At 41.5% G+C, this 16,766-nt stretch overlaps 1 protein-coding gene across 1 annotated transcript in view; it reads left to right on the top strand.

Moving 5' to 3' along the window:
* Positions 1-16,766, top strand: part of LOC136649011 (desmoglein-4-like) — a 38,964-nt gene that overhangs the window by 1,855 nt on the left and 20,343 nt on the right. Inside the window, exons 2-6 of the mRNA XM_066625383.1 lie at positions 11,611-11,649; positions 12,384-12,512; positions 13,726-13,881; positions 14,050-14,197; positions 15,572-15,735. Coding sequence (XP_066481480.1) covers positions 11,611-11,649; positions 12,384-12,512; positions 13,726-13,881; positions 14,050-14,197; positions 15,572-15,735 — 636 coding nt within the window. The remainder of the gene's footprint in view (positions 1-11,610; positions 11,650-12,383; positions 12,513-13,725; positions 13,882-14,049; positions 14,198-15,571; positions 15,736-16,766) is intronic.

Raw genomic sequence — 16,766 nt, 5'->3', positions numbered from 1 at the left:
TCAAATATTAACATGGGAGTTGAGCTTTTGTTTGTTTATTGGAAACATTTCATATCCTGCTTTCTAATATAAGGAACTTCAGATTAGATAAATCTTCATAATTGTCTTGCATCTATTAAATGTGCAACAACAGCAATAAAAGATTGAGAAGCACTAAGACATCTTCCGCCTAAAAAAAAAAATTGAAATTCAAAAACTGAAAATCCAGTGATCTAAAAGGCCAGAGCAGATTAAAAACAAAACAAAACCCAAACACCCGTATGCAGTAGTTGTACTTTCTCTAAGGACCAGTGTGGTAACTCCTTTTGAAAGTAAGAGGTTATTCAAATGCAGCTGGCAATATGATGTGGGGGGGTGGGTCTACCGCTCAAAGGATGAAAAGTCAAAACTCTCAATGGGCATGCTCAAGCTGTCCAGCAAACCTAAAGTGGTGCACTGGAATCACCGAATGGAATTATGCATGGTCATCAAAAATAGGGACAATGATCTAATGGCACAAGAACTAAGGAGATTTCACAGGTAGAATTGAAGCGCATGTCTTCTTAATATCGTGGAAACTCCCTACTACGCAATGAAATGCACAAAAATGTATCTGTTATGGTTTGCATTTGGAATAAATAGTAGTATTCTAGTTAATATAAGAAGACTACATAAATGCCTGGGAGTTTATTCAGAATCATTTGATTTGAGACAAATGAAAATCTCTGTTTGAGAGGGAGGCAGGACATATTTCCTCATCTGTCCTGATTGTTCAACATCTGCAGGATTCAGAAACGTTCATTGCAAGAGACTGAATTATATGCTTGGGCTGTGTTTGCGGTACTTGTTCAGACTTGCTAAACAAAGGCAATCTGTTTGATGTATCATGACTTTTCTTTTGTCACCTGATTTATGGTGGATAATTTATTAGACTCTCCACTTGATCAGAACTTTTGTTTATAATTTCACGTAGACACTTCTCCATTTTCCTTTCTAACAGTTAAAGTACATGGCTGAATTTCTTGTATATGCTTTAATGAAGTGTTTTAACCAACTCTAAGGGCTCAGATAGAGAGATGCTCTTTACACTCTCACATAACACCAGAACCTGGGGACATCCACTAAAATTGAGCGTTGGGAGAGTTAGAACAAAAGAAAATATTTCTTTACGCAGCGTGTGGTTGGTCTGTGGAACTCCTTGCCACAGGATGTGGTGATGGCATCTGGCCTGGACGCCTTTAAAAGGGGATTGGACAAGTTTCTGGAGGAAAAATCCATTATGGGTTACAAGCCATGATGTGTATGTGCCCTCCTGATTTTAGAAATGTGCTATGTCAGAATGCCAGATGCAAGGGAGGGCACCAGGATGAGGTCTCTTGTTATCTGGTGTGCTCCCTGGGGCATTTGGTGGGCCGCTGTGAGATACAGGAAGCTGAACTAGATGGGCCTATAGCCTGATCCAGTGGGGCTGTTCTTATGTTCTTATTGCATTCCACAGAAGACTGTGATCTCAAGCTAACATAGAGTTAGGCATGATTAAGGCCTTGTTCTTTCATCCTGAATCTGCACTGGATTGTGATTTATGAGCCACAATCACATCAATTAATCTGAATCTCAGGACCACTTTCCACATGGACGGACATTTTTTTTCACCACTTGCACTGCCTTGTGCATCAGGCAAAGAGATTGTTGAAATGGTTGGTCACAAATGCAAACCACAAACCGAATTGGCATCACAACCCCTTTCAAATGTGGGCTGAGCTGTGGCATCCCAAATAATAATTTGTGCTCATGATCAGACAACCAAATTGCCATGTGTATCATGTAATCACATTTAATGGATCCTTACCCCAGGCTTGGGCTGCAGTCCTGTACACACTTACCTAGAAAGTATGTATAGGATTCAAGACCCATTAAACTTAAGAAGACTTACTTCTGAGTAGACATGTATAAGATTGCACTGTTAGGGACACTTAAATGTTGTCTGCATTGCAATACAAGAGAACCATAAAATACATTTGAAGGGGAATATATATTTATGTCAAATATGCCCTGAATAAGAATTCCCTAGGTTTACAGCGTTTATTGGCTGCATCATTAGCTTGAAAGGCTGTTGTATAAAGCACAATAAATGACAGAATAATGCAACCCATTTCTGCTGACAATGAAATGAACAGGAGCAAAGTTTCAGTTCATTTTTAAAAAGCAAAAATATCTGTTTGCTTAGACATGGATGATTTTTCTCATGATCCCAAGTTGTCCAGCTTAGGGAAAATATAAAAACCAGCTCTAGTTGTGACCAGGAATGAGGGTATGGATTCCCGTTGCCATTAAAAGACACGTTCAGCCAGTTCAATGAGATCTAGATGGGCATCACAACACAGCTGGATGGACATCCCCATCTGTTTGTTTGCAGAGAGGCTCAGGCTTCATTCCATATAAGGATCTCTCCCCCTAGATCAGGATGAGAACCTCAAACATTACAAAATTCCAAAATGAAACCATATTTTGTGTACTTGCTAACCAAACCTTACTGTTTAAAAATGACATGACTTTTCTCCATTTTGAAACAAAAACAAGAGACCTCTTAAAGTTAATGCTTTGATTTAAAAGAAAATTTTTTTTTTAAAAAAAGGTTATTTGAAAAGAGACACAGATATTCTGATCCTAGTCACAAACATACATACACACATTCATAACCTCCTATTCAATCACAGTTGATATCAGCGAGAATCCCAACCACGTAATAGTGTTGTGGCTTGGAGACGCCATCTGCCAGAATTTTGACTGCAACATTCAGAAAGCTGAAAGTTAATTTAATAAGCAGAAAGATCTAATCTTGCTTAGTGGGAGTTTTGGCTCAGGAATAAACTGCATAGCCCAAACTGCTGACACATCTGCCTGCTACAATGGCACAAGGATGACTAATAATCTAATGTGCTTGGATACTCGGCTCTGTTCACACAGCATTACTCTGCTTGACTTCAAAGTGAGCAGGCTCAGCCCCTGAAAGGAACAGGACTGGGAAAGACAACAAATCGGGATTTAAGGGCATGTTCAGTCATTTCAATGCAAGTAGGTGGAGCAGGGAGTATGCCAAAACTGCACATAAAATTGCTTGGAACCCTGAATATGATTAATTAATTTGTGTTTGCAAATGTCTTTGAAGTAGAAGTTGCAAAGCAGCATATTAAAGTGATAGAACTGGCATGACTTTCAGTTACAGCTATGTCAACCTGGAATACCTGTGGAGACATTTGGAGAGGTGGATTCCAACACAATATTTGTGCACAACAGTTAGATCCTACGAGTCATTTAAAAATGACACACTGGGTCATCAAGGATGCACAGGATATTCCTTGAGCATATGTAGCTGCCTTATACTCAGATCAGCTGCTCAGTTCTCTCCCAATTTAGCCCAGTTCTCTAAGGCAGTGGTTCTCAAACTTTTAGCACTGGAACCCACTTTTTAGAATGAGAATCTGACAGGACCCACCAGAAGTGATGTCATGACCAGAAATGACATCATCAAGCAGGAAAATTTTTAACAGACCTAGGCTGCAATCCTTCCCACACTTATCCAGGAGTAAGTCCGATTTACTGTCATTGTTAAAAGCATCTACAGAGTAGCCTGTTAAAAGTACAGATCTGTAACATTTCCCTAGTGCAGTCACATGTCATGATAGCATCAAGTCTAACATTTTAAAAATAAAATACTGAAATGAATGGGGACCCACCTGAAATCAGCTCACAACCCACCTGGTAGGTCCCGACCTACGGTCTAAGAAACACTGCTCTAAGGTTTTAGGACATGTCCCCAGCCCTACAAGCAGATATTTGTTTATTTTTGAAATGCCAGCTTAGTCCTATAGACTAACCATGTAACTAGTAAATGTGGCCCTTGTCCGTTAATCAATTGTTCCAGTTTTCGGAGTCCCTCTGTCCTACATGCTCTAGGACTCCATACAACACCTCAGTTAAGACCTCTGCATACTGTGTGGTGAGCACATGGAAGTGCAGAAGACACAATCATTTTACTAGAAAGAGTCGAGCAACGTGCACAGAAAGGAGGGCATGAAATGAATGAACGCCCTTTATAAGCAGACAGAACTCTATTGTGCATTGTGGAGGTCTTGCTTGCATTATCAATTGCTGATCTTTGGTGCATCTGGGGATGGCCCACATCAATGTCTAAATGAACACTACCCACACACTTCTGAACTTATTACTGATGCTTTTGACAGCTGCATGACAAATCTATCCAAACAATGCAGAGTAATGAAACTAAACACAAATTGCCTAGAACTGTTGCACAGAATTTGATGCAGACATTAAGGCATCACTGATGACAAGCACCAAATATAATATATTAAGATCAGGTTATAATCCACCAAGCACTCCCACACCATTCTTGTGTATGTAAATACTGTACAGTTTGCATCAGATATGCTTTTGATAGACTGCTTACTAACTGTTTTTAGTCCCCAAGGGCCCAATCTTCTCCCAGTTTCCAGTGCTGATGCAGCTGTGCCCAGTGGAGCCTGCACTGCATCCTGCAGTGGGAGGGCAGTCATGGAGGCCTCCTCAAGCTAAGGGAACAAATATTTCTTTACCCCAAGCCTGCATAGGTGCTGGAAAGTTGGATAGGATTGGGCCCTAACTTTCACATCTCTAAGACTAGATTTGCTTCAAGGGCCCTAAGTAATATCAGGATTCAGCAAAAGAACTACTCAGTTATGATCTATCTAAAGGAGCTCTCTTCTCTTTTCCAGAACTGTTGATTCTGAGTGGGACCAATCCCTTTTCTCAAAGAACTTTAGTACTTTCCCTCCATGTCACTTACGCTTCTCATATGCACAAATTTAGCCTTTTGATAATTGAGTGTAGATGTCCAGCCTCACTGCCACTGAGTGAAGGGCATTCCAGGTTGGATGGTCTGACAGGCTGAGGGGGGCAAGTCATCGCCAATAGTAGAAAGGGTGGTTTTGACTCTCATAGCATGATGAGATGATACAAATAGGCAGCCCCATTGCCAAGGAAATAGGACACTTGTGGTGGGTCATTTCCCTAGGGGAGAGGGATGATGAACACCAATGAGGAGAACAAGACAGACAGCAGAACTGTTTCACTGCTGTGAGTGACAACTGCCAGAAGAAGAGAAGGAACCAGGATGAGGCCACTGTTCCCTTCCCTTCTCCTCTGTGCATTTCTAAGGTGCTGAATCATGGGAGGGAATGTTTAAGGGAAAGATTTCGTCCTGCCTGTCCTGTCAGGCACAGGTTCCAGATTTGCCTTGTATGGCCCCATCCTTCCCCTTGTCTTAGGCGCCTAGGTTCAGAAGCCATTACAGTAGCATATAGAGCAGTAAAAAGTGGTATTGGTACAAAATTGTCAAGCATGGCATTGTTTCTGTTGAAAGAAGAAACCACAGTAGTCCCCTGGATAGACAGCTGAACTTGTTTCTAGGAGATTTGAGTTTGTAAAAAAATGTTACAGGGTTTGTAAAAAATGAACTATGTTACAGGGTTGTTGTGAAGGCAAGGCCAGGAAAGAATGCAACATATTTTGCCAATACACAGTGCTAAATAAGTTAAAGGTTGTAGTAACCATTGATCCTGCCTGAGCCACCGCAGAAGTGAAATTAAGGTGCAACTTAAAATGTTCTCATGAAGCAAAGCTACAGGCTGACTTTAAGTAGGTCACTGCTTGCTGAATGTAGCCCACACCCATCTTGTTAGACAGAGTAGCTCTTCCTTTGTTCTTCTGCATCTCATAAAATGTGCCTCTGAGAGTCTTCTTCAGCACTGATGTGTATTAAAAAAATTCATGCTCAGCTTTAATTTAAATCTTTGAGAGAATGATGGCCACTGCAAGTTGGGTGCACTGGAAGATTGTGAGGAATAATTCTAATACCATTTGTGATGGTAAAAAGATCCTCTTCAAACAGCTTTAGGAGAGAAATGGATGTGTCCATAAACATGTAACTTTATCCATATGATTTGTGGGAATAGAGAGAGGAGGCAAAGATCATGGCATCACTACCACCACAATTAAGGCTTTAGTCCATTTACTAGGGAGTTGCATTAAATTCGGTGGAATGTACTTATGAGTAAGCATAATGAGCGTTACATTAGAACTATTCAGGGCAAACCAGTGGTATAGTCCTAAGAGGGGGACTCTTCCTCTTACCGATCTTGGGAAATGTATTCTTCCTGAGATGGTACTGCTACAGATTGCAGGTATGGAAAGTTGCAATTTTGAATGCCAGCGACCTCAAACTCCTAAACATGGAAGGCTAACCCTTCAAGGCAGAGGAGTTCTATAAACTTCTGGACTATCTGTTTTATTCTGAACTTTTGAATCAACTTCAATATTAAGAATGCCTTAATCGAAGGAGCTTTAATGTTATTTCTGTGAAAGGCTAATTCCGATATGACAGATTTCATCTGACTGTTCCCATAGCTGGCCAAGCCATGAGGTGACCTGATTTGTCTTGCATCAGGGTGGGTGGTGGGAGAAGCGATGGATTCAGAGTGTCCTTTATCCCAAGTCTTCCAGTATCTCCTTCCAGAGGCTAGCTGCATTGATCCACTTCCCACTCACTAAAAGCAAGCAGGAAATGGACTGTCCACTTCACTACCCCCTCCCCGCGCTCCTTCTTCATGTGGTTGAACGGCACATGGAAAGAGCAAGGAGAGTGAACTGGTTTGCCACTGCTTGTGCTTAAAAAACCATTGAGGCAGAAGTGAGCTACATCAGTACCCCTTTCCCTTGTTCATTCCTCACACAGTCCATTTAAACTTAAAGTACTCTGCAAAGAAGAAATGAGGGGAAGCATCCAATTTCCTGGCTTCTTCCTTGTCACCCCTTTCAGTAAAAAAGAAAGTGCAGTGCACACTGGGGGTTCTCAGCACCAGCTGCACTTCCTGCTTTATCAGGAGGATTGCATGGGAAGGAACTGAAGTAAGTAGCTGTTTGTTGTTGTTTTTTCTTGGATGGGGAGAGGATCAGGCAGCAGCAGTCATTCAGCCATCCCTGACTGATACTAGTCTAGTGCCCTATACAAATCTATGGTGCTGCCACATTTGGAATACTGTGCACAGTTTGGGTTTCCATATCTCATGAAAGAGTGTACAGAAGAGGGCAACCAAAATGATTAAGGGGCTGGACCACCTTCCTTATCAGAAAAGCTGCAATGTTCAATGCTTTTTAGCTTGGCAAAAGGGTGATTGGGGGGGGGGGGAACTATGATAAAATTATGTGTGATACAGAAGGAGTGGCTAGAGGGGATTTTCTCCCTCCTCATAACATTAACACCAGGGGTATCCAATGAAACTGACTGGCAGGCAAAAGGAGGTACTATTTCATGAATTTGTTACCGTGTGACGTGATGGCCACTGGCTTGGATATGTTTCAAAGTGAGTTGGACAAATTCATGGAGGGCAGATCTAACAAAGTCAGCCAGTCACAATGGCTGTGCAGTTTCAGCAGCAGTATTCTGAGAACAGAAAGCAAATGTAAACTATGGCCAAGATAAATGATAACAACTTTTATCATGTCAAATGACTTATAATATTTGTGCTTTTTTACTGAAACCAGTTCTAGTATAGTTAGACATGCAACTGCAATCTTTCATTCTGTTGATCTCTTATCTCACACAGACAAGAACTAACCTTAAAGTCCACTAGGTTGTCATTGATTTAAATAGGCTTTCACCAGGTATTTCACTTTATAATATTAAAGTCCTCTATGAAAAAGTGCCGTTGCCAACACTTTTCTTTCACATCAAACAAAAAAAATCAGGTTTTGATTTTTTTTGTAAATGTTAACTGCCTTTAAAAATTGTATCAGTTTCTAATCTTTTGATCTCAAACTGATCTTAAAATCATTGACAACCATTTCCACAGATAGCAGATGTCAGGTTTTTCACTAGTTATTTTTCAAGGGTGAGCCTGCATCATGAATTAATGTTGTTTTTATTATGAAGCTCCAGTCTAGAACCCTCAAATAGGGTTCTTAAACTGTCCCATTCACCTCAGTGGACCTAAGTAAATGTGTGAAACAATTACCATTTTTAATAGCTTTTATTATCTGATGAGGAGGTGCTCTGTTTCACCCCTGCTAATTGGGCAAAGAGACATCTTTTAAATTATATTTCACAGGAGGAGATTGATTGTCCCTAATCACCCAGCATGGCATCTTTTCCAGTGATTGTGGCTGGTGTTTCTTCTTTATTTTTTATTTTTTTTAAGATTGTGAGCCCTTTGGGGACAGGAAATCATTTATTGGTTTATTTTACTGTGTAAACTGCTTTATGAACTACTCTTTTTGAAAAGTGGTGTATAAGTATTCTGAGAGCCCAATCCTATGTATTTCTACTCAGAAGTAGGCTTCATTATATTCAGTTGGGCTTACTTCCAGGTAAGTGTGGATAGGATTGCAGTCTTAATAACAATAACAATAATATAGATGTGCAAATGAGACAGGGGGAAAGGTAGATTCAAAGTTATTATATTTGCATTTACTGCCAAAAGAGGACACCAACCAGCCAAAATGTATCCATGGGAAAAAGAAACCCATCCTTAAATTTCTTCCATTAAAATCAATGGAATTCAAGTGAGCTTGACATTGGCTGAATTTTAGTACTAACACTTTGTAGTACTAGAAATGTACTAACACTTAAGAGCCCAATCGTTCCCTTGCCGACCAATGGCAGCTAGGCTCCTGTGGCAGCACTGACTACAATAAAGCAGTCAGCAACTGTCACAAAAGGTGGTCCATTAGCCCACGAGTTAGCACGCTGCCAGAGCACTGCTGGGAAGGCCTGTGCCTTCCTGCCCCTGCCATTGTCCCCACTCACTGGAGCAGAAAATGGGAGGGGATGGTGGGGTGGCGGGAGGGCAGAACAGAGTCCTTACACAGGATTGAGGATATTTAAAATCCCCTTTCCCTGCTGTCTCCCCTCTCCAGGATGCAGCATTCGCCAGTTTGGCATCGTTGGGATGGTAGGGAGGAGAAAGGATAAGACTGCGCTGTAAGAAAGTTACAGCCTGCCTTAATTCTCCCTGTCACATTCAATTTGCATTACAGCATGGCGATCAACTTGATTGTACAGCCTGTAAAACAAGGCCATATATTCTAGTTTTCAGAAAAGCAGGAGTTGCTCATTAAATCATCCTTGTAATTCAAAATCATCAGCTATACAGGTGGCCAAATGACTATGTTTCTCACAAAGCCAGCATGTTTTATGTAACTTGTAAAACAGAGCTTGGCTTGACTTTTTCCCCATACATTCATCTTTTCTTTTTATAGGGTGGCATAAAATCCCTTTGGGGTATTTTTTTCTTATCATCTGTACCTGGCCTTTTTGCTTCTGAATACAATTCTGTTGAATAGCTTTGCTTTCTGAACTTCCTTCTTTTTCCTGCTGAAAACAGACTTGGTGATACTGGGAGTTGAGGAACAAATGTCCTTGCCTATGTTCATTATAGTAATCTGATCTAAATTTAGACGTTGTCCAAATAAAAGGCCAGGATCCAGAGAGCCCCATATACATGCCCAAGGAAGTTTGCATAAACCCCATGGTTTCCTGTTTGTCAGATTGCCTTGTGTTGTGCTGGAGGGTTCCCTCAAAGGATTTGGGAATGATCTGTTGATCAAGTAGGGCATCACTATTGGAAGACAGGCCCTTGAAAGATTTGCTGCCTGGAAAGTTCACATATGGTTCTTATGCAATACTTTAAATCAATTATATGGGAGTTTTGTCTGAAGACAGAACTATAGTCCTGATTGTTTGCATCTACTGTTTTGTTAGCCAAGCAGTGATTAGACAATTCCTTACAATTTCCTTCCTTAATATTTGGGATCCTAATAACACAGGCCTACAAAATTGAGGGTCAGAAAAGTTTTTCCCAAACTTTATGATGGTTTGATATGAATTTGGGGTGCCAATTCCAAAAATGGCATCCATTTTGCCATATCATGTCTAGTTTTGGAGATATAGTATAGCCTCATTAGTGAATGGTTCAAGCAGCTTCCTCATGAGGAACCCATGGTGTAGGCTTCCTCATGAGGAAGCTGCTTGAACCATTCACTAAAGAGGCAATGCTGTGTCTCCAAAACTAGACGTGATAGGGCAAAACAGATGCCATTTTTTGAATCAGCACCCCAAATATACACAGGAATTGGTGTAACGTTTAAGGAAGCAAAATGTGTGTTGGCCTGTGTAATTGGTTTTCAATTTCTTTAACAGCAAGTTAAAATCTGGACCTCAAGTGTGCAGAACCAATTGACAGAAGAGCAAATCGAAGATATTTTTCTAGCAAAGCTCGCAGTGACCACAATGATCCCTAATTTCTTTCTCTTTGACACAAGTCTTTGCAAAAAAGATTTGAAGTTATCTGAAAAATTGCATTTTAGATGCATAACAAATCAAGGAAATGGGCTTCACGTCCCAACTTATTCTTAAAGGGAATGATTTTCTCTTGAGTGTAAATCTGAGAGCTCTTGCATTTGTTTGTGCTTTACTCTGAAGTGTTTTTATGAACCCCTGGCTTAAGCACCTGTTGCTGTCTAGGTGTGAATGATCTCACTTCCACCCATTCTGTACACCCATCACTGGGGTGTGGATATGAATTTCTCTGGTCCCTCTGGTGTAACATTTTTAACTCTGAAGCTAAAATGGCAGAATACCCTAAATAGGAAAATATTAGCTTAAAAAAAAAAACCCTTTCTGTATTTCTCATCTGATTATTTTTCCCAGTATTGGCTTATTGGAAATTTAACTTATTTACATTTTGAATTCAAGAATAAAAACAAACATGTTTTGAATTAGCTATAGAAATGTCAGTGAACTTCACATTTGCAACGAAAATCTATTTAGCACATAAGTCCAGATAATGAGAGGTGCCTGAACATTTGTCAGTGCAGAGACAGGGCTATGAATGAAGAAGGGATTGGTTCAGGGAAAAGATGCAGTCATAAGTGTAGGTAGGCATGAATGACAACTATGTTGGGGCAGGATTGTGCCTGTTCATGTCCATAGGGGCACCATGACCCGGAATGCTGCCCAATGCTAGCTCAGGTCTGCCACTACCACCTCCACACTATTTTTTTTAAACCCCTTGCAGTGCTCCTTACGCAGTTTCTTCAGGTGCTTATTTTTATAAATATTTCACATTTTTAAATAAAAATATTTTTTATAAATTAGGATTTTATTCAATGGGATTACACAAATGAAGCGACTCCTTCATTCGCACAGCCAAACACGAACATGAAGTCCTGCACGACTGCATTTGAACAAACCATGCAAGGAGTAGAGTAAGGAGGCAGATTATCCACTTTCAACTCACTTTTAGCAAGTGGAAAGCAGATCAATGAGGTTTGTATCCACGGCAGGCTGGAGGGATGTAGCAGCAGCAGACTCAGGGTGAAAAGCACCCTGAATATGCTGCCCTCTCCCTCCCCCCATCTGCTGTAGATGCCACTTACACCACCTAGCCTCATTGATGGGCCACTCATACACTGCAATATAATTTGAATAACACTACCTACATTTATGTCTATAAGATTTCTTAGGGGAAATGACCAAAGTGTACCATACTGATTCTTGTCTTCTTGCTTCCCTCTTAGGTATCCCTGGAATTCAGTACCTGCCATTTCCAATCTGAGGTAACTTAAATTTCCGGATTATTATTAAAGCAGCCATTTGTTGGTTCCTCTTTCAAAATGGTCATTCTACATCAGAACTAAAAACTTGCAGACAACTAATATTGAAATTCAATCCTACATACTGCTGTAGACCTTTATGAAAAGTATATAGTCTTTCCTACATATGGGTCTTGTCGGATATGTACTCCCACTTTCCTTCTGCTTCCAGCATAACCATGGTCCTGAGTCTTCTTGTCTTTCCAACAGCATACAACCCTTCTATCTTAGGAACATGTGAAGTTCTTCCTCATAAATATGTTCTGCTGCATAACTTCATTCTCTGTTCTTCAGCTTCTAGGACACCCAGAATCAGGGTCCCCTTGATATCCAGGTCCTTCTGCAGCGTATAAACTCTCTTCTCTGTAGTGAAATCAATTGACCTTCCCTTTTCTTCAGAGTAGCAGCACTAGCTTGGAGTAGGAGCACTTAATTGAACCCTTCCTCTGACTGTTTATTCTTTGACTTTAAAGGAGTTCAGGGAAGAAGGCCCAGAGAGAGAGAGAGAGAGAGAGAGAGAGAGAACAGGTGACAGCCCCAGTTAGCCAGTTAAATAGAATGTTGCTTTTGTTCAATATTCAAAACAATTGTTCATAACAGTATCACCGCTTTGAGTAACAGAAAAGCAATACACATAAAACCAATACATAAATAAATATTTAGTTAGGCGTAACTCTCTAACATGCTTTTTGCTCAAGGTGAAAGAATTCAGTGAACATGGAGTGGAGAAATGGAAAAATGTTCGGAGGCAGAAAAGGGAATGGATTAAATTTGCAGCAGCCTGTAGGGAAAATGAAGATAATTCAAGGAGAAATCCAATTGCCAGGGTAAGTTCCAAGCAAATTGAAAAAAATATTGTTCAATGATTGTAAATCACTATGGAAACAAGGGCTAGAATCCTTCATACACTCTGGTTAAGTTGCAAAGTCCACTGAGTCCACTGAACTGACACACCCAAACAAGTGTGTGAAAGTTACAGTGATGATCAGGCAGATGGTGGTCAGGAGGCGACCTGTGCGAGAACATTTAGTTACAGGATCGTATCCAAAGAAAGAAAGTCATAACTAGACACCATTGAAATAAACAAGACAATTTAGGGCCAAATTACTGTAAGTCTAATGAAGAATGTGGTGAGCTTGGTTCTTATCTTTTAAGTAACATTGGGGGAAGAGGTTGCAGAATGCCACAAAGCTGCATCAGAAATCAAGGGGCTTTATCTTTTGCAACCTTCATATGGTCTTCAAAAGAAAAAAATGGGGAAGAAAAAACACAAACAAGTGCCATGCTCATCCATTCTTTGAAATGTGTGGATTGACCTTTGTTGTGGACAATTCCCATGCACTCCAACGTAAAGAAGAGAAAGCACACAATTTTCAGTACCTATAAATAAAAAGTATATTACAATAAATAACAAGGCAATGTTGCCAGGAGAGATGGGGAGGGTAACTTTCCCACCTATCTTTTCCAATTCAGGAAGCAGGAGGAGGAGGAGCAGTGGGTGCAAGTGGGCAGACAGATATGGGAACACCCCCACCAATTTGCTGCCTCAGGCAACAAGCTCAGTCAACCCCATGAATGAGCAGCCTTGCATACACATGTGCAAAATGCACAAACACGCACACATTGATGATGCTGATTTCACGGCCACTGAGGAAATCATGGCAGTTTTTTTTAAGTGACTTTCAAAAACAAAAGTTGCACATGTCACAGAGACTATGTGGGTTGCATGGAAGAAGGGATGAGATCTCACACAAGTAGACCGCTTGAGTGAAAAATGGTCTGCAGGAGTAGGATAGCTATAGTAATATCTGCACAGCCTCTTAGTACACATTCATAGAGTGGTTAGATTGGAGTGATTCTAGTTTGTTTCTAGTAAGTAATAATACTAAATCACAATACTCATAGATGTGGTCACACCCTTGGGTTTCATTAACCAAAACCGACATTTCTCAAGGATCACTGGGGATCACTCAATTTACGATGGAGAAAAATATCTGAATAGTAGCGACAACATTATTTGTGTTCTTTTTGTTCTTGTAGATCCGATCAGATTGTGAAGAAACCCAACAAATTACATACAAAATCTCTGGAGCAGGGATTGATCGTCACCCCTTTGGTGTATTTGTCATTAATCCAAGGACTGGTGAAATTAATATAACAAAAATAGTAGATAGAGAAGAAACTCCAATGTTTATTGTAAGTACTAATTATTTGCAGAATATATCCTCTTTCCTTTTCTACATCCTACAATATTTATAAAGGAAGTGAAAGTTGTTTTTCTAATGCATGACTATTAGTATTTCAATGATGATGTTCATTTTGAATTAGGTTTTTTTCTTTCTTTCTTTTACTTTCTTTATCCAGATTCAGTGTTTTGCTATAAATGTTGTAACTGGGCTGTCAGTGGAAACACCACTTGAACTCCGAGTGCGGGTTCTGGATGTAAATGACAATCCACCAATATTTACACAAACCGTCTTTTCTGGGAGAGTTCTCGAAAGCAGTATGGACAGTAAGTACATTGCTAAGGTCTTGTAGCCATTTCTAGCATAGTCACCAGTGATGATGAGACTGCAAGAGAGACTAAGGCCAAAATCCTAACCAACTTTCCAGCACTGGCATTGCTGTGCCAATGGGACATGTGCTGCATCCAGCAGTTGGGTGGTACTCACAGAGGCCTCCTCAAAGTAAGGGAATGTTTGTTCCCTTACCTCAGAGCTGCATTGCTCTTATGTCGGTGCTAGAAAGTGGGTTAGGATTGCACCCTAAAAGAGACATAGTCACGATGAGAGGCAAGAGAGGACATGATAAGAAAGGCAAAAAAAACGCAAGCACCAAAGGGTCAGTACATGTCAGGTACATTCCTTCTCAGCCTCAAAATACAGGAAGTAGCTACTCACCCCGAAAACACACACATGCACGCACGCGCGCGCGCGCACACACACACACACACACACAATCAGCTTATGGTGCAATCCGTAACGAGTTTCCAGCACTGGCATAGCTGTGCCAGTGGGGCATGTGCTGCAACCTGCAGTTGGGTGGCAGTAATGGAAGCCTCCTCAAGGTAGGGCAATGTTTATTCCCTTGCCTCAGTTGCATTGCCCTTACCTCAGAGCTGTGACCTTAAGAGCACAAAGGCAGGAGAAAAGAGAATGCAAGGACTTATAGAGTAATAAGACCTCCCTCTTTAACATTTCTTCCCACTTCAGTTGCAGACCTACCATAAGGTCTGATGGGGCAAAAGCCCCAGGCGCGAGGTGCCAGGACCCCACAGAAGCCTTTCTAAGGATCCCTCAGTCTCTCAAGTCCTTTACAGAAGAATATTGTCTGTGTCAGAGATTGAGCAGTTCCCTTGGAAAGTATTTCATCACATTTCTATCCCTTTCTTCCTCCAAGAATCTCAGGACACAGGGCCCAGTCCTACCCAACTTTCCAGTGCTGATGCAACCACAATGCAGCCCCGAGATAAGGGAACAAATGTTCTCTTACCTTGAGGAGGCCTCAGCGACTGCCCTCCCCAACACAGGATGAAGCACATGTTCCATTGGCACAGCTGCATCTGCGCTAGAAAGTTGGCTAGGATTGGGCCCACAATTATTCCCCCACCCTGCATCTTATCCTGAGAACAACCCTCTGAAGTAGGCTAGGCTGAGAGTGACTAGTTTATATCATCTACTGAGCTTCATGGCTGAGCAAGAATTTGAACCAGGATCTGCCCTATCCTAGTCTGTCACTCAAACTGCTACACTGCACTGTCTCTTTATAGTGCATTTTGAAAATTCCATTCCCTTCTGGTTAGTAAGGCAGAATCAGAGGATTCACTAACTGCAATGCAGCTTTTAATTTTTCTATTTCTGACTTTTCCCCCCCCCCTCTTTTCCAGACACATTGGTGATGAAGATTACTGCTACAGATGCAGATGAGCCAAATAACCTAAATTCCAAAATTGCTTATAAGATTGAGAGTCAGACTCCTGGAGGTCCATCAAGGTTTATTTTGAACACAGAGACTGGAGAACTTCACCTTGCAAATATTCTTGATAGAGAGGTAACCCACCCACGCACCCAAAAAATACAACTTCCAATTTTTTTATCATTGGAAAATTGTTTCTTATGGGCAGTATGAAGATCGGAGAAATGTTATATTCTTGGAACAGAACAGTTTCCTTGAAGAAGGCGTTCAGTACCCACAGCAGCCAATGAATAACAGCTGTGCATTTGTTATGGTATTCAGAAAGGACCAGAAAGAGAAGAGGGATAGAAAAAACCGTGGCCAGCCTAAGACTTCCTGGTGTCTTACAGCCCAGTCCCGAGCTGCCTGGCACCCAGAGGAGTAGCAGAGCCAAAATGGCTGCCGCTGCATCCTTTGCAAGCCAGGCAGCTGCCGGTGTCTCCTCAGGGGAAGGGGACATTTGTCCCCTTCCCCAGATAAGAGCGTATGCCCCACAATGGGGCTACTCAAGTCTGGAGCTGTTCCCTTGCTCTAGGCGGCATGCAGTAGGCTTCTAGCTGGCACTGGGCTCAGCGTGGATTGGTGCTGAGCTGGCACCAGCACTGACCTGGCACTGAGTGTCACAGGTGTGCCTTTCAGCACATTTGCGACACTCAGCATCAGCATAGGGCTGGCGCTAGGAGCTCAGGATTGGGCTCTAAGATGGCATGCCAAATGCTGTCCCCCAATGCTCTAACCTGCCACTGTCCTCCACACTTGCTCTTCTACTCTGTCCCCTTATTTCTTTTCTAATCCCGAGAGAAGGAGAAGGCAGAGGAGCAGTGAGGACAAGTGGGCAGGCAGAGGTGGGTGCCCTCAGCCAGTCTGCCCCCCTGAGGCGACAACCTCATTTGGTCTCATGGATAAACCAGTCCTGAAAGAAACAAAGATTCACAGGGCTGCAATCCTATGTTCGCAGTAAGTCCTACTGAACTCAGAGCCAAACTACAGGTGACATTACAGTCCTATGAAAAAACCCACACTGATAAAAACCCACACAAGAATTGCCCACAGAAAAAATACCCTAATGCTTACTCTAACCCTAACTCATTGAAACCCCCCTAACCCATGTGGGCAAAGTTTGTGTG

This window comes from Tiliqua scincoides, chromosome 4 (assembly GCF_035046505.1).
Source record: "Tiliqua scincoides isolate rTilSci1 chromosome 4, rTilSci1.hap2, whole genome shotgun sequence".
NCBI lineage: Eukaryota > Metazoa > Chordata > Lepidosauria > Squamata > Scincidae > Tiliqua > Tiliqua scincoides.
This window is presented reverse-complemented; position numbering and strand designations above follow the sequence as displayed.